The sequence below is a fragment of the Typha latifolia genome, chromosome 11 (assembly GCF_019914945.1).
Source record: "Typha latifolia isolate L0001 chromosome 11, TyphaL0001v2, whole genome shotgun sequence".
In the NCBI taxonomy this organism is placed as follows: Eukaryota; Viridiplantae; Streptophyta; class Magnoliopsida; order Poales; family Typhaceae; genus Typha; species Typha latifolia.
The window spans coordinates 7,314,354-7,340,568 of record NC_133096.1 but is presented as its reverse complement, the minus strand read 5'-3'; the positions used below and the strand labels follow the sequence as shown (position 1 = coordinate 7,340,568).

At 37.1% G+C, this 26,215-nt stretch overlaps 2 protein-coding genes across 4 annotated transcripts; one reads left to right on the top strand and one right to left on the bottom strand.

The window, feature by feature from the left end:
* Positions 1-537: 537 nt before the first annotated feature.
* On the bottom strand, positions 538-11,995 carry LOC140797489 (DNA repair protein RAD5A). Of its 3 annotated transcripts, XM_073150950.1 has the most exons (20): positions 11,387-11,991; positions 11,179-11,312; positions 10,932-11,067; positions 10,558-10,610; positions 10,338-10,482; positions 10,083-10,234; positions 9,911-9,995; positions 9,559-9,828; positions 9,298-9,444; positions 9,024-9,179; positions 8,034-8,101; positions 5,836-5,958; positions 5,632-5,731; positions 5,435-5,547; positions 4,477-4,755; positions 3,934-4,134; positions 2,776-2,869; positions 2,607-2,678; positions 1,529-1,627; positions 538-1,168 (listed from the first exon to the last, which is right to left on the bottom strand). In XM_073150950.1, the coding sequence occupies exons 1-20, from the start codon at positions 11,855-11,857 to the stop codon at positions 1,046-1,048; spliced, it is 3,021 nt and encodes a 1,006-aa protein (XP_073007051.1). In that variant the 5' UTR covers positions 11,858-11,991; the 3' UTR covers positions 538-1,045. The 3 variants fall into 3 exon arrangements, 2 of the variants coding, with proteins under 2 accessions (XP_073007051.1, XP_073007052.1); XR_012110671.1 differs by lacking the exons at positions 538-1,168; positions 2,776-2,869 and having other exon boundaries at positions 1,550-1,627; positions 11,387-11,995; XM_073150951.1 differs by lacking the exons at positions 538-1,168; positions 1,529-1,627; positions 2,607-2,678; positions 2,776-2,869 and having other exon boundaries at positions 3,998-4,134; positions 4,481-4,755; positions 11,387-11,995.
* Positions 11,996-15,250: 3,255 nt separating this feature from the next.
* Positions 15,251-25,616, top strand: LOC140797488 (DDT domain-containing protein PTM-like). Its single transcript, XM_073150949.1, has 9 exons — positions 15,251-16,324; positions 16,427-17,116; positions 17,672-19,022; positions 22,129-22,423; positions 22,516-22,640; positions 22,728-23,188; positions 23,344-23,372; positions 23,505-23,981; positions 24,083-25,616. Exons 1-9 carry the CDS (start codon positions 15,621-15,623, stop codon positions 25,093-25,095), a joined length of 5,145 nt encoding a protein of 1,714 aa, XP_073007050.1. The 5' UTR covers positions 15,251-15,620; the 3' UTR covers positions 25,096-25,616.
* The last annotated feature ends 599 nt before the right edge of the window (positions 25,617-26,215 follow it).

The following is a 26,215-nucleotide window of genomic DNA, read 5'->3' as shown; positions in this document are numbered from 1 at the left end:
ATTCATGTAACATGAGAAAGATTTCCCATTCCTTAGTCGTAAAGATATGTGGCCCCACGAGAGCGGTACCAAATCGAGGCAAACTCTGAATACTAGATATGACCCCAAAATAACAGGGGTTAACCAATCTTTGGGAAATTCTGTTTCTGATAATTGAACACCATTATACGCCTTGGTTTGCCAGTTCGGAGAGAGCATAATTCGTAAATGCCGACCCCATCTTTTACTTTTTGGATGGTGGGCGGCGCTTAGCCCCTGAAAGGAGTTGCGGCTGAGCAGGCAAAGAACTCTTTGATTTGAGTCAATATTTCATTTTTTTCTTCTTTTCTTATATTATGGCAGTCTTTATCAATTCATAGATGCCTCTTCCCAGTGCAGGTATAGCGGAAAGAAATAATAGAAAAAGAGCTCCAGTATAAAGATCTTCATTGGTGCGTAATCCGATTGTATACCACCACTGATAAACACCGGAACTAGGACCACAAAATACGTGCCTTCTTTCATATACAAGTGACCGTGCCAATATAAGCAAACACATTGTCTTAGAAATGTAGCAGTTTTAATATTGTCGCTGATTTATGTATTTCAGATCACAACCAAATTGTCATGTTGCTACCGAACTATTTACATTATGCTTATACTGTCAAGCAGTGTGTTTACAATCTCTTCTTGTCTACTGATATAATTGAAGCCTCCGCAACATGCTCTCTAGCTGTCCTAGCTTTACGAAACAAAATTGTTGTCAAAGACACTGCTCCATGGAATTATAATGTAGACAGAGCTGGGAGGAAGAAAACTGTAGTCACCCAAAACTTGGTTGCCGATGATATATAGAAAACAAGGTAGCTTCTGGCTCCATGGACGATAACAGCACTATCATCACTGCCAGTCAAACTTGTATAAGGGCACGCCACAAAATGGTAGCTTCGTCCCTTGTTGACAATAATGAACTTGATTGAGGCAAATATAAACTCAATTGAAGCAGCATTCGATGCATCTCTATAGCAGATGCAGGTGACTGACCATTATATCTTTAAATTATCTTCTATGTGAACAGCATCTTCAATTCTTCTATACGTGCAGTGCGGACCTCCTGATCAGTCAAAGCCCCAGAGATCATCCTCTGTTTTCGGGCCTGTATAGCTTCCATTCTTTCCTCCACTGTTCCCTACAGAGGACAATTCAAAGACAATATCAGAAGCCAGTAAGAAGAAGATACAAGTCAGTTCCTAGTACAAAGCTACACCGTTAGCTAGAATATAAAGATACATAGCAAGTAGTTTACAATTAGAAAACAAAGAAAAAAAAATCAACAGTTGTCCATCAGGTAGCAAGTTTAGACTATTACTCTTGCAACATTCTCTGCAGATAGGTCCAACAAGATGAGAATCAATTAAGGCTTTAAAAGATTAACCAATAAGAGAATAGAGGATTATTCAAAAAGCTCAGATAATTAGGTGTTCATCTATAACAAAAAGTGACAACCCTGAACCACAAGACATGAAAGTGAGTTCAGAATATTTTCTACCTTCACAATGAATCTTTTGATTGAAACTGTTTTTGTTTGGCCAATACGGTGAATACGCATCACAGCCTGTTCCTCAACAGCAGGGTTCCACCAGGGATCCTGAAAGAAAGAAGCACGGTTAGATTATACATATCGAATCTACAATGATTAACAATGCAAATGAATTTCGAATATCATAAAGAAAATCATTTTAAATTGTATAATATATCAATATGCCATGATACAAATCATTATTCAATAACCATTTTGAACAGAAGTTAAACGTTTAGTACTTTAATGAGAAACTGGTGATCCCAAGTCTTCCATAGGAACAATATACATGATCGCAAGTCTTCTATAAATTGGTCTCCCTGCGTTTCTGAAAAATGGATCCTCTTCCTCTCTTAGTTGTTACCCACTATCATACAATCAATCATGATGACACTAATAAAGGTCGCTGTGATCAGATTTTTCAGCTATCGAATAATTGCTTCAAACCTAGTTTCACTGACCAGGCTATTTTAAACATCCTAACTGTGACACCATTGTATGTTTTAGGGCATTGAAGCACCTCAAACTTTTGGAAAGAGAAGCATCATTCAGAATTGGTCACATCTTTTCAACACCACGGGTACCACGTTGGACATTTAAAAATATATGCAAAATGAAATTGTACAAAACATGCCCATTCATTCCTATATAAAGTTTCACAACTAAAAGAGGAATTTACTTGGCACCAAATTTTCACTGTTCTTTTACCAATCCATTTTTGTGTCTATTGAGAGGTGCGGACCTCACATGTTCACATGCAAAAGCATTTTAACACATATTTTCCCTTTTGTCTAAGGGACCTCCAATTATGTCAGGACAGATTTTAGAAGCATTTTCTGTCAATATTTCAGATTGGGACTTATCATCATTCTTTATGGAGAGCAATTATACAAATGAGACTATAAACAGCAAAGAAAGCCTGTAAAAGTTATAAAAAAAAACTTGAAATCTGGTATCATAAAGATTAAAACATGAGCTTAGATGCAGCACAGATATTTTGACTCAATATTCTCTAGACTCTGCATGATAAGTTGGAAATGTCTTTTACCATAACAAAGGCATTTGATGCTGCAGTAAGATTTATCCCAACACCACCTGCCTTCAGTGACATCAGCAATACCTGCAGTAATGAGAAATTATATGATTAAATACAAACAATAAAGACCAAACTTTGTGAGTTAATAGCAGCTAGAAAGAAAACGGCGAAGATGATCAACCAATATGTTCTTATCCTCTGAAAACTCCTTAATTACTTTCTCCCTCTGCTGTTGATTCAAGGTCCCATCCAGTCGAGTAAATGAGAAATTGCATCTGGAACGAAAATGTACTCAAATAATATTACAACTTATAGGAGGACAGTGCTTGTCTGCCAATAGAAATTTAAGGCAAAAATGTACAGTCCAGCAATAGTAAGTTCCACATTTACCAACCATTCATATTCATATGCTGCTATGGCTATACCATTTTTAGAAGCCTCTTAGCTTTCATTATAAACATTATTTCTACCATAGAAAACCTTTAGCTATCAAATCTCTGGCGATTAAATGAAGAAAAGAAGGCCCTCAAGAACAAATCTGTCTTGAAAACTAATGATACCAACAGGGAAAGTGGCTTGGAAATAAACAATATAATTTTCACCTTATAATAGTGTATTTAGTTTACATTATTGTATGAATTAATCAGAATGGCCTCATCCTGTGAACTGCAGGACACGGGCATCTATTTTTAGAATTTTCTGTTCCTTATCCTTATAGCCGATATCTGGCATCATCTTCACAGCTCTTTAAACAATGGAGAACTACGCTTTGAAATAGAGCCTAAGAGTACATTGACATTCTTACAATTTAGGGCAACAAGCTAATCTTAAAGTCCTTGTTTGCTTTGAGTTTAGAGACCTCCTCTAACTGGTTCAGGGACTCCTAAACTGGTTCAGTGAATAAAATCTTTTTATCTTTTTTTATATCTAATCAAATTTACTCTCCAAAAAATTAAGACTAAAAAATGAAACTAACTAATCGAGTTCAAGACTTGGTTTCAAATCAAGCAAGGCCAAAAGTTCTACAAATTCTATGCATGCCTGGAGAGAGAGTTGTTATTGTAAAGGTAATAATAGCAAGGTAATATCTCATACTCTAACCACTTTGAGTATCTCTTAAGGAATAAAAGATAACACACTGAGACATAGTGAGAGCTTATAGTGTCTCAATTAAACTGTAAACCACTGATTGGAGGAGTCAAACTTCTGAATGCCTAGTGCGAAAACGAGTGTCTCAACCATTGGGATACTAGTCAAAAGGCCTTAGAAAAAAAAAAAAAAAAAAAAAAAAATATATATATATATATATATATATCATGAAACAGGAAATTTCTGTTACCTAGAAAGTGGGATTTGCAGAAGATCCAAGAAAGAAGTCCATTGGCTAAAGATTATGCTTTTGGCACCTGAACTCCGAAGATTTTCCAACTCTCTTAGAAGAAAAGAAACCTTTGAGGATTCAACCCAATTTTTTTCGATATCAATTCGGAAACGACTGCTGCTAGGAGCTGTTATAAGATCTTGCCTGTTGATGGATTTTCTGTATAGAAAACAAACATGTTACATTTTCATAAGACATTCAGAAGAAAAGGTTAAAAATTTGAGATTGGAACTGTAAATTCACCGCCTACTCTAAAAGTTTAAGACAATAGTTTTTATATATTATATTTAACACTCTCTCTCATTTTCAGGATGAGATATTTTGATGAACCCAAAAAATATAATTAATTTAAATGGATGGAATTTTATATTTTAAATAACAGACGGATATAGTAGGATTCAAACTCAGAAATTCTACTCTAATACCATGTCAACTAATCAACTAGTCAAAAAGCTTATATTTTTATATTTAACACAAACAAAGAAAGGAGACTGATGATACCTACAAACAGGACAAAGGCCAGCTGTGGCACTCCGCCAACTTGCCAAGAGACACTCTCGACATAACCGATGAGCACATGGTGTCAGTACTGCATCCTCAAAAGCTTCTAAGCATATTGGGCATTCACCTTCTTCACCTTTCTGCAATTCTTCCATAACCTCCTTAATATATGCCTTTGAAGGAACGGCATTGGAATCACCAGCAACAGCATCCTTACCACCTTTCAGAAAGCGCTTTGCAAGCTTGTTGAGGTCTGAGAACTCTTGTGTATCACCACGACTGGGCAGAATAGAGGTATTGTCACAGAAGAAAGATATTAGAATATACTGTTCTATGCAACACATATAGTTTATATAAATGTCTAAACAGATACCAACAAAAGGCAATTGCTTGAACAAGTCAAATGAAGCAATATGATAGTTTGGAATATGAGTATCAATTGAAACCTTCATGGTAATATTCTAATGATGGACCATTGGACGTGGTATAAAAGTCCAAGTCTGAAACTAAGCAATTAAAAAGGACCAGAGCAGTAAATCTGAATCAACTAAATAAAGTGTAAAGAAAAGTATATATGAATATATATAAATAAAAAGATAACCATAAAAGCTAGGACGAAAAATGCTTAATAAAATAGTACAAAAAATAGTTACTTTTACTGACTAGCTACTAGCACAAACGAAGATGATGTGCAACCACATAAAAACAATAATGTATTAAATCGACTAAGGTTTTTTCTTTATTTGTAATTTTTAAAGAGGCATCTATTTTGAGGCCTCTGACTTTTATTTGGAATAAATGTGGAAACTAGAGGCCAGAAATTAAAGTCTGACTGGTCACAACAGCATAACTACATGATGCCAGAAATATGTTTGAAACTAGAATGATGGTAATAAGAACTTCATAAACAATAACAAATATGACAGACAGCAAGTTTTACTACATATCCAAAGATAACCTCATGACAAGGAATGGATGATCACAACATTGCCGAAGGCGTAACAGCAACTCCAAAATTGATGCATAATTGTGAAGAACTCTCCCTTGTTCAACAAACTGATCAAATTTTACCTAAGAGAAAGCCTCAAATTGTAATGTTAGTTGCTGAAATTATACACACTTCTTCCGAAATTAAAACATAAAAATCAGATATACCTTAGATCTTCGAAACAGAGCCTCATAGAAGTCCTTCTCACTTTCTGAGAGCTCACAGTAAAGCACTTCAATATTTGCTGGAGGAAGAATAAGTATAGGCCTGTAGCAAAATATAATTACAAGGAGGCTATAAGCTATTACACATTAAGAAAATTAGCACATAAATCTATAATTAATTGGCGCTCAAAGAACTGACTATCATACCGGCCCTCCTTATCCGTACTAGATTTGGTTCTTCTTAACATTATAGACTTCAGTATAGACTGCACGAGCTTTAATCCACGTTCATCACCCTCTTCGTGGGGCTTTTGTATAAGCTTATTCCATCTTCAGGAAGCAATAGACCATATAAGAATGCATAAATAATATCATCATTCAATAAGAAAAGAAGATAATATGCGGAGAAAAAGAAATAGAAAAAGAATAACAAATCTTTCGGAAAACATTTTTTAATAATCAGCATAACAGTATCCTCTTGTTTTATTCTAAAGCAAACAAGCTGCTAGCAAGTAGATCACTAAAGGAACTGGTGAGAGCCTGTAATCACATTTCATTTTACCTCACAAATATCCTGAGGTCATAAACATTGTAAAATTCCAATCAAGCACCTTAATTGCATTATTCATATTGCACAAATTTATACTGAAACAAGCATAACATAGTTGCTAGTATAGCTATAAGAGTAGAGAAATTTTATCGATTCTTTGGTTTAAGCTAAATTGAACTGCACGCAAGGCATGCTTGCAAAATGCAAACTCCAAAGCTCAGCCCATTCTCTAATCTATGCCAACTGAGAGAAGCTAGCCAAATATAAGTTGAATCTTGGTAAGTAACAGTATATGGAATAAAATGAATCATACTTTAAGACTGATATTGTCCTAGAGTCAACCTTATAGATTCTATTTGGAAATATTCCAAATAATAGCAACCAAATTCTCTCAAAACAGAAAGTACAGCAGGAAACAGAAGAGCAGGAACTTCAAATAGAATAAGAATGTAATTTCTGATGTTGTACAGCCTCTGTCAATTGCAGAGTGTCTCAGAAGTGTAGGATCATCAGAGTAAACAAAGTGAGTACAGACGTGATTTGATGAACCATCCATCACTCTACCCATCCTATTATGCCACCTTACTCTTTTATTTCCTTAGTAAAAAAACATGAGTTCAATACAATTATACAACCACTACAGATAGTCTTCCAGTGATCGGAATTATGGAAATTTGTCAAACACCCATCCTATAAGATAAGCTTTTTTACCCTTCCTATTTACATATATCTGTCAAATTAATATCTCAACAGTGTTGTTGAATTTTTCCTTGGTTAAGTAGGAAAAGAAAATTCAATCTTCACCATAATAATAAGAAAGTCTTGTCACTTGTCAGGTTAAAGGTCAAGAAAATTAATATTTTGGTCATGTGAACACAGTCCGAATTAGGCTCCTGGCAACACATGGCAGAAAATCAGCGGTCAAGAGTTATAACTATTGCCAGCAATTGTGGAGAAATAAGAACTCATTAAGTTTGTACTAATGAAGTTGTTAGGCTATGTCTATAGGAATAAACAATTTAAGAATCATTAAAGTTAACATTCTACATGTCTGAACAAAACCATATTCTTCGAAAAAATCATGATTTTGCATTATGAGAGGTAAAATGGAAATGCCAAAACAGTGCAAACACATTAAGGAATTGAAAGACACAAAGGTCCATAATTAGGAAGTTAACAATACCAGGAAAAATTTCTCCTACCAATACATCATGTTTTCGTTTGTAAAGCACCAAGGAAGACATGAAAACTAAAATGAAGCTGATAAAAAGAACTTCAAAGGTCCTCCAAAGACTTGAATTAGATTCTACCACTATCCATGTGCTTGCTGACCCTCAATCATGCTCTGTTATTTCCGAGCATCACAGCAAAATCATTCACAACCTTATATTGCTTTACTAGTATTACATATTAATTGTCTACCATTCTCAGGTAAAAATCTTTGATGCATACATTTGTATATAAGCACATTATAGCATTTTTAGCCAAGTCCTCATAACTGTATATTAAGCATTAAGCCCAAATGGAGCAAGCCATTTCGCTTTAGCCATTCCTTTCCAGATATCACTTACATTACTATGTTCCTTGCTTGCATTACTGTATTACGCAGAGAAGCAAACATCTCAGATAGACACAAAGGGCCTAAAGATAACTTATTTGAGTGCCACTATAGAAGAAAATGATGAGTCTTGCATTTCACAATCACTGACAACAATTCACAACCAAGGTTAATGCAAGAAAAAACAACGGAGATTCCATAGAAAACATGGAGGAAAAAAGAATTTTAGCACTTCACAATTAACACATATAGCATAAAACCAAATAACAGAAAACCACTAAAAATAGCCACACTTACATCCCCCAGTTTCTCCAAGGCTCAACCCTCAAGAATCGGAGAAGACTGTACATATCCTCCAAATTGTTCTGCCAGAATAGAAAATATCAAAAAGGGCCAAAGTTATACACATCAAGCAATAAAATGGCATAATAACAAACGATTTGAAGTCTTGATTAGGACATATCTAATTATCAATATCCCAAAAGTAATTGACACAAGTTGGTTAAAGACAGACAATAGTGGCCTAAAGTATTACCAATTCAAATGTCCCGAGATCACTACCAAAACAAGGAGGAAGAAGGCAGATACAGAATTACGCTTACATGATGAACAAAGAGCAGAACAGGACATCATAAACTAGATCAATATTGAAAAAAGAAATGACAAGGAGCAAGCTAAAAGATAGCTATGCTAACAAGAAGATGCAACTGGATTACGATGACTGAACTATTATTTTCCCACAGTTTTGAATTGACAAAACTGGAGATGGAGAAAGAATAGAAATTGCAGATATATGAAGATATCAAATATTACAGCTTAACTAAGTCTCAAAGATTTGGTAAAGAAGATTACTGGATAAATAGATTATATCAAAGTCCACCTATTGCGAGATCCTTGTTGTACAGAAAGAGATGATTTCCAAAATCCACATCCAATGGTAGTCAGAAAGTTGCATATTACTTTGTATAGAAAGATAAATAGATGAAGGGTTTCTAGATCAGAAGAGCCAATGAACACTAGGTGAAGACTTCTTACTGAAGACAGAGTCGATTAGATGGAAAGCATAATCATATGAGTGCCATCTTGGACGACATAATATGGAGATATGAAAACAGAGAATGGCAGAAACAAAACAGTCAGCAAGAACCTGGACAACACATTTAAATATCATATAACTAGGTTCATCATTCTTCCTGTCCACATACTTATTTTTAACATAACTGATTCAAAATAAATGGAAAACCACAAATGCTCCAGTCCAGTATAATAGCTCCAAAGGTGATTTACCTGAATAGGTGTACCAGAAAGACACCACCTCCGATCAGCAGTGAGACCAGCAGCTGCTACAGAAATTTGACTTTTAGCCGACTTTATATTATGTGCTTCATCAAGTACAACTCTGAACCAGTGGACTGAATAAAGTCCACCAATGTCTGCAGCACTCTACTAACAGAAGATGATGAATTCAGGAAAGTCAAGACATAAACATGTTTACGTGAAAAGGTTTAAGGTATATTCTACAACTTGATTTGAGAAAATAACATTTGACATCAGAAAGTACCTCGGCAGAAAATTCTGATGCCAAAACACCATAGGTAGTTAGAACAACATCACTCTGTGCTAGGAAGTTGGCATCCTTTGCTCTGCTTTGCCCATAATGAACATAAAGACTAAGAGAACCAGGCTTCACATGGCTTTCAATCTCTGTCTGTCACCAAACAAATGAAAATTTTACTATTCAGTAGTTGCAAATAAGGTGAGCAGCATATCCATTGCACGCAACCAGTTATGGTAAAGTAAAGCACCATAAATCATGCTTTACCTTCCATTGTCCTAAAAGTGTCATTGGACATACTACTAGATTGCCACCTCCTATGAGTGAGACCTTGGATTTCAACGGCTTATTGAAATAAGGCATACTTGTTAATTTTTTCGAGACATCTGCAGATTGTTCAGACATATTGTTGAATTCATTAGATTCATCAGAGACCTGACTTGCAGGGGCAGGAGGCAAGCACCCTTTCCTAGGGTCAGAGAGCAGAAGAGATATAGTCATGATGGTCTTTCCTAACCCCATCGCATCTGCCAGAATCTTCAAATTGCATAAATTATTCAGTATATAAATTGCTTTAACAAGTAGAAACTGCATTTGTTTCAAGAAAGGATATCAGTACCCCGCCTCTTGCAATTTGAAGAGTACTAGGAAACTCAATAGTGGCATCCCCTGAAAATGCGTTCAAATAAACAGCTAGCCCCCTCCTGTAAGTTCAAACGAGAACTATTAGAACTATTAGAACTCTTGTTAAATAACAATGAAACAGACATGTGCCTTTATGTTCATCATACTTGTCCGCAAGATGATATGCATCCCAACATGGATGAAGAGTCATTTTTGAATCTTCTGAACACCTTCCTTTCTCCAGCTGCAGCATCCAATGAAGAGCCTGTTTTTGATAAGGACGTAATTCACATTGGAGACTGTCAGGTGGCATCATTTCCTGCAAGGAAGGTAAAAAGAGTTTTACACGATCAAGTAAGATGATGCAAAATTGCAAATAATTATGTGAATATAAACCAAAGACTAAAAGTTGTATTGAGTACCTCTAATTCGGAATTTTCCGTGATTCCTATAATGTTATCTAAATCAGAATCTGAAATTATCTCCTGTTCATTTTCAACTTTAATTCCATCAGAAGACAACTTTCTACATTTTTCAGAAGGTAAAACTGCTGCAGTTACTCCAGAGCTGCTCTGTTCAAGCAGTATCATCAGAAACAATCTAGCTGAAAAATATAATGCAAGTGGATTATTTAGCAATTACCACAGAGACATGGGCCGCTTCCTAGTGTAAAGGTCCTCTGGACTAAACTCAGCCTGAAGTTTCAGAGAAACACATAAACAATTAACAATGTGAAGTTTAACAATAAAAAGAAGAATCAGAAAATTACTACATAAGTAAAGGTCAGCCTGTCAATAGAAAATAAAAAATATAGGTTTAATAATCAATAACACTGCTGTAGACCATTTCAAACGTCCATAATAAATTTCAAAGTGTTATTCAATAAGAACGTTGAAAAATGCATTATGAGCATCTTCAGTTAAGAATCAAAGCAACTGATCATCTAGTCATCTAAAATAAAACAATGTAACAAAAAGAAGTAAGATGACAAATATATGATAGACCAACCAACTCACCTTCTTAAAAGGAGTGAGTCCAAGTAATCTGAATAGGGTTGGAAGTGGATGAATTGCAGACTGCTCGCTGGCGACATGAGTGCTCTTAAGTGATGATTGGATGGTCTTACGGAACAAAGAACTATTGATGTACACACTGCAAGGTCCCAACACACATAAGTACAGAAGTAAAATTATAAAACAAATGAAGAAGCACGCATAATTGCAGGTGCAAGAAGTTGGATTTGAAGTTTCAAAATAATCATACATGATATACAATGTGATATCATCCATGATGGAAAGGATTTCCGGAGCAGATTTGCAGCAGCCCTCGACCCTAATCTTCCTCTCCCTTGCAAGAGGCAACAAGCAGCGAGCCCATTCATTTGGAATTCGACCAATCTACAAGCATCCACCATACAAATAAGTGAATAACTGACATTCTTAGCGATAAACAGGACCAGTGACGGCATCACCTCTCCGTGCTCTTCCGTCGAGAACCGCACGATCTCCGAGCAAGAAGCAACAGTGCGCCCCCGGCCGAAGAACCTAGTGGCCGAAGGAGAACCCGAACTCTTCGTTGAAGGGAACGAAAAGGTCACCTTGTCACCCGCCTTGAGCCTTCTACCCTTGCAGGTGGACAGCCCCGTGATATCTGAGCTCCCGATAAGCCACCAGTTGCTATCATCCAAAGCCAGAGGCGTGGCATCCGCCACACCCGAAGCTTCGTTGGCCAAATTGGTCGAATTCGACCGAGGTTTAGGGCTTTCGACGGCGGCGGGGGCGGCGGTGAGGCGGAGATGAGGGGTGTCGAAGATGATATTGATGGCGGCGGCAGCGTCGTTATTGGCCATGTGCAGGGCGCGGATTATGTCCATCTCTGAGAAGCCTTCGCCGACCACGGAGCGGACAACGGCGATCTGGTCGTCGGTGGGCTTGTTCCCCATTGGAGAAGCATGAGAGGGTGAGAGGAAACCCTAACCCTACAAGAAGGCGAAGAGCGAAGAGCGAAGAGCGGAGAGGAGTGTTGACGTCGTGAGCGGCGGAGAAGAGCGCGAAGATGTCGACGGGGGCAGCCGCCCTCGAAAAGCTTTTAGAAGGAAGAAAAATATTTGTTGGAATAAAAATAAAAAATAAAAAGAGAGAGCGAGGGAAACAAAATTCCCGCCCCGTCCACTTACTACTATAGTTATCTCAATGGAAATTTTTGATCGTGGCTTAAATTTATAATGACAAGTTTATTTATTAGATAAAAAGTTAGTTAATTTTTTTTTAATTCGTAAATTAAAAAGGTAGCGATCTCTTTAAAAAAATAATATTCTTCTTGGAACGAAATAAAGTGGAATTAAGTAAAAATTAAAACTTTCTCTCTCCAACTAAAAAATAATGTAAGGATAATATGGTTTAAAAAAATAAAATTAGAAGATCTTGTGACGAAACTATAAATAAATGAGACCATGTAATGAGAAACCTATCTTAAATTTACTAGGCAAAAATCTCTCCAAACTTTTTTTTTTTTGTTTGGGGGTAAGAGTAGTAATAAATCATGGACCTTTCATAGACTATAATTTTATGCATAGTAATAAATATAATTATCTTAGAGTTTGGACAGAAAATAAGAAATTTGTTAGAGTAATTTAGTAAACGAAACATTATATTAAGATAAAAATATGTTTATGGACGATCTAAACTCATTATCCTCTCTTCTCTTTTCTTTATTAATCTAACTATTTTATATTTACCAACAAAGTCTAGTTATTATTTTATCTTTAAAAATGCATCACTCTAATTAACTATTATTTTAATTATTTTCTTCCTCCTTTTCTCTCTTCTTTCACGTCCATACATTATAAAAAATACTTTGATTATTTAACACAAAATATATTCTAAATATATTGTTTTTATATCACATTAAATATAATAATTATACTATTATTATAGTTTACTATTAAATATCCAATTTTCTTAACTCTTAAACGAGGTTACAAAACAAGTGTAGTTGACCACACTCTAATTGAAATCACGGGTGTAAAATGAGAGGATGATATTAATACGACTTGGTCAGATTGGATCCATTCGCGACATTAGGTTTACAGAGATGAGTATATTTATCTAGTTTGATTTTTGCTTGAAGAAATAATAGCTTTTTGTCAAAAAGCGTTTGAACACCAAAGACTGTGCTTGAGCAGGCCATGCGAACGCCTACGCGCGTTCACAAAAATAGATAATGTAATTTGCACGTTCGAACGGCCACGGGCCCGTTCAAACGCAACCGTTCGAACGTCTACACGCGTTTGAAATGATAGAGAACAGTATTTGTGTGTTCAAACATAATTATTAGGGTTTTTATTTGGTTGTTTGGGTTATAATGATGAGCCTCTATAAATATATTGAGGAAATCATAATTAAAGTTTATATGATAATTGGGAATGTATTGTTGCCCTTATCTTCCTCCTACTCGCTCTAACCATTGTCGCCTCTCCCACCTAAAAGACTAATAAGCTAGAGTTCATTCGACCTTCGGTTACTCTTCGATTAATATCTCAAGATCTAATCGTCGAAACACCATAATCTTAGATTTGTTGAAAAGCTCTCACAATAACATATTCAAAATTCAGCAAGATTCAACGGCTAGATTTTTCGTAATCTCTTTGAAAGTCACATCCTCAAATTGGTCCAAAATCATTATGTATCGAATCAAGCCGGTTCATAACAGTTTTAAAATATTAAGTTACTTTCTTTCCGTGCTTATTTCTTTCTCTGTTTTTCTTTATCTAAAAGCATTATTATGTATCTCCAAACATTAAAAAAAACATTACATTCAAACTAATATGGATTTATAGATAGGATTAAAAGACTTTTAAAATTATCATTGTTTAATAAGAAATATATTTTTAACAGTAGGATTAAAATGTTTATTAATTTATATTTCTGTGTCAATCATAATTTTAAATAGTGAGATTTTTAGGATTTTCTTTCAAGCATATACTGACATAAAAATACTGAACTTTTATAAGTATTTAAAAAAAATAAACAAGAAATAAACACACAAATGTCGCATTGGTTATTCTCTCTCTTACACGGAGAGAGAAACCTACATATATAAATACATTAAACCCGTGATTAAAATTATTATTTACTATAATTAATATAAAAAGTCCATTAGTTGATAGAATATTATACAAGACAAATTGGAACGTTTTGGCAATGTAAAAGTGGCTCAAACTTTGATCTCTTTGCCATTGTCACCAATATCAGCTTCCAATATATTATGCACCGATCACTCTATACTCTTCATATTCCTCTATACTCTCATAGTTATTCGTATTGATGGCTTAGAGTCTATTCTAAATTTGGTGGGAAATACGACTGATGTTAGTTGAATTGTGGTTTTCAAGGCTGAACAAATAAAGTAACATCTCTAGCAGACAACTGACAACTTAATTGTTAAAATTATTTTTTTATTAAAAAAAATAATTGGTCAAATAATTGGATCTTAAATGCCGTGATTACGTTACCGTTGGATGGATACCTACACTCAAATAATTGAAATTTTAACGTAATAGCGCGGGAAACCCACTAACGATTACGGTCATGATTAAAATGTTTTCGGTTGTACACTTATACCCTTACAATAGTCTCTTATTTATATGTGTACCTTCTTAAATTTGGGTGCCCATGCATCTCTTTTTGATAAATACATATAGAAATATGAACCGCTTAATAAAAATATTTTAATAATTTTATATATGCTTTAAATTTATAGTCACAAAAAAGTAATTTAAGATCATCTTAGATGTGCTTGAATAAAATTTATTATTATTATTACAAGTTTGAATGTTAGATATGAGTTAGGATAAAAAATAATAATTTTTAAATATAAATATATTTAGGTTTGTTTAGTTTAGGTTTTAAGTCGTATGTATCGTCAAACTATTTGATTTGAACTAAACGTTATGTCGTCGCCAATCAATCAAATTTAGCCGCCAAGTCAAACCACTAAATCACCAAATAATTTTCTTTATAATAATTATAAGATTAGATCATGATATAATTAAAAAAACCTAAAAAATGCTGCCACTTTTTAAAGGAATTTTTTAAAAAAAGGCCTTTGAGTTTGAGGGGTATATATATATATTAAAAAGAATTTGTACATGGGTGATTATTAAAAGGGTATATCTGTGAATACAGACAAAGAAAGGATTTATTTAGTATGCAGCAGGGTCCGAGTCATGGGCAGATCGGATCCGAGTTGGGAAGGTGGTATTCTGATGCGCGGTAACTTTAACACTCCGACTCACCCTAGTCTGATGTGGGAATGCTCATTTCCATTTACATCAGGGAGAGGAACCACCATTAGAATTAGGGCACAGGAGAGCCCAAAAGCCGAAACGCCCCCCTTTCCCCTCTCCTCATCGAAACCCTAATCGCCGCTTCGGTCGCTGCTCTCTCCGCAGGATCTCCGGAGACCTGCCGGTTGGCTTTCTTCCTTCCGGAACCGCGAAGCAAGGATTGCTTGATGTCGAGAAGTTTGGATCTTTGCGGTTCCCGGATCGGTAGCCTTTTCGTTTACTCTCTTATGAAGGTTTCTCCGTCGAAATCCTTCGTGAATTCTTAGGAGGACGTGTTCAATTCCGTTCCGTGGGGACAAAAACCGGTTCGTTTATTGGATTTTGTTACAATTCCTCCTTGCTTGCACATACATGTGATATGGGATCTGAGGAGGGAAAGGAGGAGGGAGATGCTATAGTGGGTAGCTATGTGGGCAAGGAGGCAGCAGGGTCTAGGAAAAGAGTCCTATTGGGGAAGGTTGTCTCCTTCGATGCTGATCGCAGGCTATACAATGTAGTGTACGAGGATGGCCATCGTGAGGATGTGGAATACCGGAAAATTTGTGAGAACTTAGAGGGCGGGAGCGGAGGCTCCGGCATGAAGATGAGTAGTAGGAAGAGGAAGTTGGACCAGTTGGTCTCTTCCGGCGTGGGAGAAGTAATGATGCAGTCGCGCCCTAACACGAGGTCAAGGAAGAATGACCCCGAAGCTTCTGATTTGGCCGCAAGGCCAAGTTCGGATCTTTCGGACGATGATGACTCTTCTAGTAATTCATGTGATAATGCTCCGGCTCCCGAGTCATTACCAGAAGTTGAGTTCCCCCCCTTGCCCCCATCGTCGGGTGATATTGCTGTTCCGGAGGAAGCAATCAGTCATCTCTTCTCTGTGTATAATTTTTTGCGATCATTCAGTGTTGAATTGTTTCTTAGCCCGTTTGGATTGGATGATTTCGTGGGTTCACTTAATTGCACTGTACAGAATAACTTGTTGGATGCCGTCCACCTCTCACTTTTGCAGGCTTTGAGGCGCCATCTTCAAATGCTCTCTTCGGAGGGCTCCGAGCTTGCTTCAAAATGCTTGAGGTGCATTGCTGCTTTTTCTTCATCTTTCTCCTGTTTTAAATATCTGCTTGCATAATTTTTATTCATCGAGTTTAAAGTTTCTTGGTTTCATTTTATTCACAGATTTCACGATTGGAATTTGCTTGATACATTGACTTGGCCAGCCTTCTTACTTGAGTACCTCTATGTAATGCGTTACATGAAATATCTTGGCGGTGGAAAATCTGGTTTTAGCCTTTCGGACAGGGAATACTATTGGCTTCCTGTGGCTTCTAAGCTCACGATTTTGCAAATACTGTGTGACGATGTTAGTAATTCAGCCGAACTGAAAACAGAACTCGAAATACGGGAAGGCTTTGATGAGGAGCTTGAATATAATATGGATGCTAGCCTTACTACAGAGAGTGGACCAAGGAGGGTCCATCCTAGAAATTCCAGGACTTCCATTTGCAAGAGTATACAAGCTTTGGAGAATTCTGTTGAACACAATATAGCTTGTCCGAGTTCAAAATTGGCTGAACATCTCGTGGATTCATCAGATACTGCTCAGGATGGGAATAGTGATGAATGCAGACTGTGTGAAATGGATGGGACTTTAATTTGCTGTGATGGATGCCCCTCTGCATATCATTCAAGATGCATTGGCCTCAACAAAGCATTTCTACCTGATGGCCTGTGGTTTTGTCCAGAATGCACAGTTAACAAGCTTGGGATGACATCTTCTAAAATAGAAAGGGGAGCCAGAGGAGCAGAGATATTTGGTGTTGATGTTTCCGGCAGGATGTTTTTGGGGGCTTGCAACTACTTGCTTGTGTAAGTATTTATACTAGACATTTTTAACCAATCACACACAAAACAAAATGAGAGAAATATAGAACTTTGTAATTCCTTTAGCTTGAATATGCTGTTGGTACAAGGTACACCCTCTTAGATTGCTCAGGAAGAAGCATTAGACCACTTGTAGAGTTGTAGGGAAAGAAAGGTTCTACAGTCTGCCTGTTGAACCTATTGCTATGAGTTCTTCCTTTTTTTGTGGCCCAAAGCTGTAAACTTTGTTAATGTTCCTCTCTATAGTCTATCATCTTAAATCTTTATTAGCACCTGTGTTCTCTCTGAAGGTTTGTGATGTTAATATGTTATGGATGCATAGGCCATGATGCCTTTCTTTTATCTATATTTTCATCACTATTAGTCTGCTTAAGAATATCTCAAAACATCTGAAGTCTCATTTTGACTGATTTAGGCCATATTTCTTCCTTCCGTACAATATTTTGGATAGCATTTGCTTTTAATTACATTTTTCCATATCTACTTGAGTTTTTTCTACCCCACTATTGAACACTACCTTTGCCGTCTCTTTGACTGCAGGATTGGTACGTCATGTAATGAAGAGCCATTTTCTAGATATTACAATAAGGATGATGTCTCCAAGGTCCTCCATTTAATCTGTTCGACAGATGAAATTGCAACTGCATATGCTAATATTTGCAGGCGAATATCAGAATACTGGGATTTTTCACCAGCGAGTTTGCCAAATGGAAAGATTGTGTCTCCTATAAATCCTTTGTGTAATAAGGAATCTTCTTTGTGTTATGCTCCATCATCTATTGTCTCAACTAAGAACGGTTCCTTAAAAGTTGAGGAATTAGATTCTCGCCGAACTGCAGAAAGCAGTGCAGACAATAGAGAGATTTTACTTCAGAAGTATGAATGCCACAAGATTGGAGCAGATCGATCTGAGTTGAATTTATTTGAGCAGTCCAAATTTTCAGAGATGTGTAATATCACAAACAATGATGTGCTCATCAAGGAGGAAGTGGAAGGTGCTGACAAAACATTATTGTTATGTCCGAAAGATCAGAACCATGCATTTGGAGGTTCCACTCCTTCAGTCCATAAGGTTTCCCCAGTTCTTCAAAAAAAGTTAACTGAGCAAATTGCTAACGGATCGGTTGTAACTGACTTGTCTTATTCAAACCAACCACTGTCTTCTGAGAGATCAAATGCCCCAGACCCATCAACATTCTCGCCAGGTATTGTTGGAACATCTAGGGAAGACACATGTAGCTCGATTTTCTCAGGGAAAAGTGACTCTGTTGGTTTATCTCATGGAAGTAGACACGGTAATCAATTTCATGGTGAGAAATGCAAATTTATGAGTGGTAGAAGCTCAACCGTACCAGCTTCTTTTAAGCCTCAAGCTTATATAAATCAGTATATTTATGGTTCTGTTGCTGCATCCGCAGCTGCAAATCTGGCAGTTCTTACATCGGAAGAAGGTAGAGTCTTAGAGTCTCATGTTGCGTCGAATCGTAAGAAAACTGTTAGTGCAGATATTGTGCTGCAAATGAAAGCATTCTCTGCAGCAACCTTGCATTTTGTGTGGCCAAATCCCGAGAAGAAGCTGATGGAGGTTCCAAGGGAAAGATGCGGTTGGTGTATTGCATGTAGAGGTGCAACTGTAAATAAAAAAGGATGCTTGTTGAATTTAGCTGCTACCAATGCAATTAAAAGCTCTGCTAAATATATTAGTGGCGTTCGTCCTATTAAGTATGGTGAAAGCCACTTCCCCAGCGTTATTGCATATATAGCTAACATGGAGGAAAGTTTGCGTGGTCTAATAGTTGGCCCATTTCAAGATGTGCAGTATAAACAATTCTGGCATAAACAGCTAAGAGAAGCTTCACGTTGTAGAGATCTAAAGTTACTATTGCTTGAGGTGAGTTTCTAGGACTGATTTCTATAACCATATGGTTATTGTTTCAAATTTCATTGCTTTTACTGCTAGCCGTAAGGCTTATCTTTTCTCATTTGTTTGAAGTTTCGAGGATTTTATGTTTGACAGAAGCATGTTTGAAAGCCCTAGTTTTGGGATGTTTAAGTTTAGCAAATTCCAAATTGAAAACTAATGGTTCCAAACTCTGGTCAGAGCTGGTAATTTATATAATTCGATGATTATCTTTTTTTTGTTTAGAGCTGGCCATCTGGGATGTCTCTCATATTCAATGTAGTAACCCAGTTCCATATATGTGTAAGCAAATTAGCACATTGTTGTGAATGTATGTATCTATCTGATCTAACTCTTAAAGTGATGGAATTTTATATTGCACCTAAAAAATATAACGAAACATGTCCGTAAGGAAACATGTAATGCGGTATATAGTATATACATTATTGAGAGAATTACCGACACTTTATGGAGCAATCTATAGAATAATCGCGATATATTAGATTAATCTACTGTTGTGAAATATGTTCGTTCCAAGGCTGCTCTGATTTTCTTTTTCTTCCTTTTATTATTTTGATTACTTAAAATTGCTGAAATATTGAAATTGAATCTCCAAGTGTTTGGTCTCCACTGAAAGTAATGGAAATGTCAGGAGTAGGGGTGTCAAAATAAACGATCAGCTCGGGCTCGGCTGAAGCTTTGACTTGATTTGGCTCTACTTAAGCTGAGCCGAGTCTGAGCTCATTTTGAGACTCGATTTGAATTTTGAGCCAAGCTTGAGCTGAAGCCGGCTCACTCAGGCTAGGTTTGATAGTCTCGTTTACACTCCACCCATTATTTATATAATTAACAGTAGGCATGTGATGTATATGATTCCTTGCTGCCATTTCTTAAAAAAATTTAAAATAATTTCAAAGTACATCTATACTCTTTTCTTTTACCAATTGATGAGCAAGATATTAATTGGGTGGGTTCGGCAGTAGTAGACTAGCTATGAGTAGATTCTATCACATCAGTCCTCTCAATCGTCTCCTTTAGCCCTTTTCTAACTTTTTTGTATATTTTTTATGGAGTGTAGAAGTAAAATGTATATTTAATGCTTGATCCCTTTGGATTTTCTTTTTCGATGCAGCTCTCCCCAACTCTCCCCAACTAAAGGAGGCAACCGCTTTCTTCGAAATGAGGAACTAACATTTCCTTTTTCCTTCTACTCCTCTTTCAACCTAGTTCTCCTTCGGCAAGCTGTCATAACCTCCTCCTTCAACCTAGTCCTCCATTGACCTCTTCCTCCTCCTTCGGCATGCTGCCGCCGCCGCCTCCAATCAGGCTCGGGCTCAAACTCGAGCTCGGGCGTGCTCGGCTCGATTTGAACTGAGCCGAGCCTAAATATCAAACTAGGCTTGAAATTAATTTTGAGCCGAGCCTGAGCTAGAGCTGGCTCGCTCAGGCTCTACTCGTTTACACCCTTAGTCAGGAGCTAGGGTTGAATAAGATAGATAAAGGGATTTTGGTAAAAACCTATAAACTTCAGATCACTTTGAAACAGAAGAAGCTCAGAGACTAGGTGGTTTAGAATCATCTTTGATCAAAAAAGTGAGTTTTACATCTCCTAGTAAACACTCCCGAGAAGCTCACTTATCTATTGGAACATTTTTTTGCATTAATTGAAGACCACTAAGAGGGCCATCGGAAGGACCTTCATTATTCTATTGACAAGATAGAGCATTATTTTCAATTTTAAATTGTTGAAGACAAATAGGGTTAAGTTGCCTCCCTCCAAGTACATTGTGAACCCTAGGAAGCATAGGGTTTGATAGGTGGGAGAATGAATCATATTTTTTATTCCCACACACTTAGGGAAACCACAAAATATGTGTAATGCTATAGTTGGAGTTTTCTTGGTGCATTTGATATGCACTTTAATTGTCAAGCAATGTGTTGTGTTCCCATGTTGTAGCATTATGTTTCCTTTGGTTCCTCTCATCACTCAAGAGCATTTTGTTATGTTTACATCGTTTGTCTCTATTATTACCTCCATGGATGACTATGCCATGGCAGGCATGGCACGACACTTGCCGGCTGTGCCACAAGAGAGGGAGAGAAAACGAGGAGGAGGACTAGTAGCGCTTCATCGTCGTTGTCGTTGTCACCGCTCGTTGTCGCTGCCGACCTTGCTGTCGCCCGTCGTGCCCGAGGTCGCCAATTAGGTTGTCGGGTCAATTTCGAATAGAAACTTAAGTTGCGGATCCGGATCGGCGACCTCGGGCACGATGGGCGACGACGAGGTCGGCAGCAACGACGACAACGATGACGACGAAGAGTTTTCGGTGAAGCGCTATTAGGAAGGGTGCTGTGCGGCACCTCTTGTGCCATGTTCCAGTTGGTTACCTCAACTATTTTCCTCTGCCATTCCTACTGTTTGAGGCTTAGAGTTGTCATGACATCATTTTGGAGAAATTTTCCATGATTCGCCTATAGGTTGACCACACCATTTCTATGCAATATTGAATAGAAAATGTGCTGTGATTCACCTTTATTTAGATTAACCAACTTCTTTCTTATAATACTTAATATCTTGGTACACCTTGGTATGTATATTTTATAGTCTATGAGCTCACTAAGCAGGAAGCTTACACTATATCTCTTGAAAAGGGTCTGAGCTTATTACTGGGATAAGTGGTCAGCTTACCAACCGTTCTGATCTACATCCTTTACTCTGCCTTATAAATGCTTTGCCTCTGAGTTGACTGCCATGATCCACTGCTTATTTTATCCTTTTTACCCTACTACTTGCAAGAGAATAGAAATTCAAATTGAGCCTGTTACGTATAAAAATATAATATTTATTAATTTTTTTCATTGGGACTCATTAATCCCCTGTTGGATGGAAACTTATAAGCTGTTGTATTTCCTTTATGTTGATCTCCTTAAAACAAGCTAGAATAATTTCAGCCATTGACATGTTTAAAGAATTGTAGGAAGTATGTTCATGTATGTTTTGTCATATCCATTTGAAAGAGTTTCCCTGAAGCTATTGCATGCATTTTTCCAATTCTCCATGTAGAAGGTTATAAGATTATCTAATCTTCCTATGCAGCTTGAAAAGAATATTCGTGGGATTGCTTTTATTGGAGGCTGGTTTAAAATGGAAGATGATTGGTCGATTGAGTTCCCTGCACTGGTGGCAGGAGCATCCCGAATCAGAGCAAATAAAAAACGAGGGACTGGTGGGAAACGGAACAGGAAACGATCTGTGGCATCTGATGTTGTTGTTGCATCTTCTGAGGACAACTGGAAAGATGTGCAGTGGTGGTGTGGAGGGAAGCTCTCAAAGGTTGTTTTCCCAAAAGGAGCTATTCATAGTTCACTGATTAGGAAAGCTGCTCGTCAAGGTTACAATTCCTTGTTGAATCTCATATCTTTTGGTCCTATATTAGTTCAAAATAAAGCCAAAATTGTTCCTGAAATATCTATTTAAACTCAGGTGGTTTTAGAAGGATATCTGGTATTACTTATCCTGAAAGTTCTGATTTTCCTAGAAGAAGCCGACAATTTACTTGGAGAGCTTCTTTAGAAATGAGCAGGAGTGTGTCTCACCTTGCTCTTCAGGTTAGTCTATCTCAATATGATGTGATAAATGCCAATATACTTTTCTTTACTAAATGAGTAATTACTCTACATTGGAGTATCTATCAGGTCAGATATCTCGATGCTCATATAAGATGGAGAGACCTTGCTCCTCCAGATCAAACCTCTTTGGATGGGAAGGGTTTGGATTCTGATGTCTCTGCTTTTAGGAACGCAGTCATATGTGATAAAAAAATGGTGGAGAATAAAATGGTATATGCAATTAGATTCTCCAATCAGAAGCATCTTCCTGTACGTGTGACAAAGAACATTCTGGAAGCAGAGAATAATCAGGATGAGAATGGCAGGTTGTGGTTTTCTGAAAGCCATATACCGTTGTACTTGATAAAAGATTATGAAGAGAAAGCTGAAGCGAAACCCTCAATTTCTATCAGAACATTAACAATGCCAAAGTCTCAAGGAAAGCTAGTAAAAAGTTATCGTGGGAATATCTTTAATTATCTCTTTCACAAGGGAGAGAAACCTAGCAAGACTCCTTGTGCGTCATGCAAATGTAATGTTTTACTCAGGTGGTCTTATTTCCACTTGCCAATATATATATATATATATATATATATTAATCTCTCTCTTTTGCTAGTTAATGCAAAAAATATTCGATGGTTTTGTTGCTAACTGCGAACTTTCTCTTGCATGCCACTTTTCCTTTATGTTGAATGCAATCCAGGGATGCTGTCAGATGTAGTTCTTGTCAAGGTATGGACATGCAGATTTTTATATCCCATATTACTTTTTTGACTTATTTTTGAGAGACTATCCATATGTTTAATTTTTTTTTTCTTTGAATCTGATCCGATTTTGATTCTTTTTTCTGTCATTAAAAACCAGGTGACTGTCATAAGGATTGCATTCCATCTTGGATTCTTCTCAAATACAAGGATCCAAGTTCTGACTTGACGTGTAAAGCCTGTTATAGAAAACTACATGCAAGTCGGAGGATTATTTCGAGCGGTCAGCTGGCTCCACAAAAAATAAGCCACCTGGTGATTGATACTAAAAGTGCACTTCTGAATGGTTTTGCTCAGACGGCACAGTTGGGTGGTAAGTTACAAGCTCAAGTGGAAACAAAGTCTACCGATCTTAGTTCCAACTCAGTTAGTAAACGTAAACATAGCGGAGCATGTCTTTCCTATGGTCTTATATGGAAGAAAAAGAAGAGTGATGAGACTGGAAAAGATTTCAGGCTACAACATATCATCCTTAAAAGCAAGGAGGAGATGACTTCTTCAAGAAAACCAACTTGCTGCCTCTGTAACATGCCTTACCGTTCAGACCTGATGTATATTCGTTGTGAAAAGTGCCTAAGTAAGTTTATGTCAGTTACTTCAGCTAGTTACTGTTACTCTTTGCAATTGTTCTTTTTATTATCTTCACCCTCATGCCTGCCTTCTCTTTCCCCTATGCAGAGTGGTACCATGCAGATGCTGTGCAACTTGAGGAATCTCAAATCTTTGATTTGGTAGGGTTCAAGTGCTGCAAGTGCCGGAGAAAAAGCTCACCGAGATGCCCATATGTGAACCCTGACTATAAGAGGCCAGAACCAGAAATCTTAAGTAATGGAAATGCAAGTCAAGAGACTAAGTCCAGTATCCTTAACTTGGCAAACTCGTCTGGTCCTTCTCCTACAAATGAGGTTTTGGTTATAGTAAATGATGACCATCTGTTTTCATCATCTGGGATAGTTGAACCAATTGCAGAGCAAACAATAGAACAACTGAATTTGTCTAGAGCAGTGTCCCATAGCCAGCAGAAGTTATCTGTAAGAAGGCCTCAGGTGAAACAGATGGCTGATTTTGAAGTAGATCACACTATTCAGAATACTGATCATACATGTGCACCACTTCCTGAGAGTCCTTCTATTGGAACAAATACCATTGTGGATGCTGAGGAAATGTCTTACAGAAATGCTTCTGGGAAGGCATCATCTCCTGTATTGGAGTGGGATTTTTCGCAAGGTGATGGTTATGTCGGAGTGGTTTTTAGTAATGCTGATGGTAAATATGAATGGAATGATCCAAAGTGTGGGAACTCTGAGGACGTACAATATGAACCCCAAACATATTTCTCATTTACAGAACTGTTGGCATCTGATGATCCTGAACTGGACAATCCTTTTGATTTGCCTATGGATATGCCAGAAGATGAGTGCTTCCCAAGTGACTTTGATGAATTACAAACCAGCTTTGATGAAACACATGGAGATCATGATGCTGAGACTGCAAATGCATACTATGCTATTGATGGCCCTACCTCTAGTGGGTTGGTATGTCAGAAATGCAAACTCCAACAGCCACTACCGGATCTCAAATGTGAAGTTTGTGGGTTGCATATACATGCTCATTGTTCGCCTTGGGTTGAGAGTGAGGATCCTTCTGATGATTCCAGTTGGAAATGTGGTGGTTGCCGGGAGTGGCGGTAGTTCAGAATAATTGAGCATATAATACGATTTTTGCAATTAGCATTGATGACTGATTGTCAGATACAAAGGAGAACTGAATAATCCAATTTAGCTAATCTTTTCGTCAATTGCTGGGAGGAAGCTGTCCAGGCTTAATGATGAAATGGGCTTTCTCTATACAGGGTTAATGCTGGATGATGATAACCCATTACAGAGTTTTGCTGGAAGGGCAATAGGATACATGGCGAGCAATCATGCTGGCTTTCTTTACAGACCATCCGCAATACTCATCAGTATATGCGGGCTTTGATGATGCACATCTCTACTTTTTGGCGTTTGATTTTGAAAATATACATATTGTTATAATTATCAATTTGAGCGCTGGCCCGTGGGGAAGTACAAATTACTGCTTCTAAGCATAAAATGTATATAGGATAGGTTGGACAGCCTCCCTTTTGATGAGGTACAGAAAGAACTATGGTCTTATGGTGGAATCAAATTTTGCATATTAAATGTAAGGGAAGTGTTATGATTTTGATTTATTAGGTAACCCATATTTGTTGTGGTTGGCACTGTTAGTACCCCATTTTGATAATTTTTAAGTAAAATGTTAACAGGTGTTTTTGCACATTTGTTCATCTGTCTGCAATAAAAAAAAAAAGAGAGGGCTTGATGCATTGCAGATCTTGCCTCATGCCGGCTGGGGTGTGTTCATATAAGGTGCAATACGAAGAAGATAGAAATGGAAATGGATTGGATTGGATACTGGATAACCCACATTCAAATCTATATCTTTAATCAGGGTAGATTTTGGATGTGAATTTAAAGAATATCAAAATCTAAAATTATATTCGGACTTCACAGATGAAATCTTAAATGGATTCAGATGCTACCCATATCTTAAATGAATCCCATATCTTAAATGGATTCAGATACAAATCGAATCGTACAACTTATTTCTTTTTCTTTTTTTTTCTAGGAGATTCTAGTGCATGTAGATAGATATCATATGTATGATGGCATCATTAACTCAAATTATAACAGCATGTGGTTGGCCATCCATATCATCCTTTCTTCTCCCCCACATAACTCAATCCATCATTCTCTCCACCGTCACGTATGACCTAGGCAAATGAAAACA

Excerpts from the sequence above, each read along its gene's own strand:
- LOC140797488 (XM_073150949.1), top strand. The coding sequence starts at position 15,621 with ATGGGATCTGAGGAGGGAAAGGAGGAGGGAGATGCTATAGTGGGTAGC. Across the intron at positions 17,117-17,671 it reads GCTTGCAACTACTTGCTTGT|GATTGGTACGTCATGTAATG; the intron begins GTAAGTATTTAT and ends CTTTGACTGCAG. Across the intron at positions 23,373-23,504 it reads CAGATGTAGTTCTTGTCAAG|GTGACTGTCATAAGGATTGC; the intron begins GTATGGACATGC and ends ATTAAAAACCAG.
- LOC140797489 (XM_073150950.1), bottom strand. The coding sequence starts at position 11,857 with ATGGGGAACAAGCCCACCGACGACCAGATCGCCGTTGTCCGCTCCGTG. Across the intron at positions 10,611-10,931 it reads GACTCACTCCTTTTAAGAAG|GCTGAGTTTAGTCCAGAGGA; the intron begins GTGAGTTGGTTG and ends CTGAAACTTCAG. Across the intron at positions 5,548-5,631 it reads CTCTGTTTCGAAGATCTAAG|GTAAAATTTGATCAGTTTGT; the intron begins GTATATCTGATT and ends GCTTTCTCTTAG.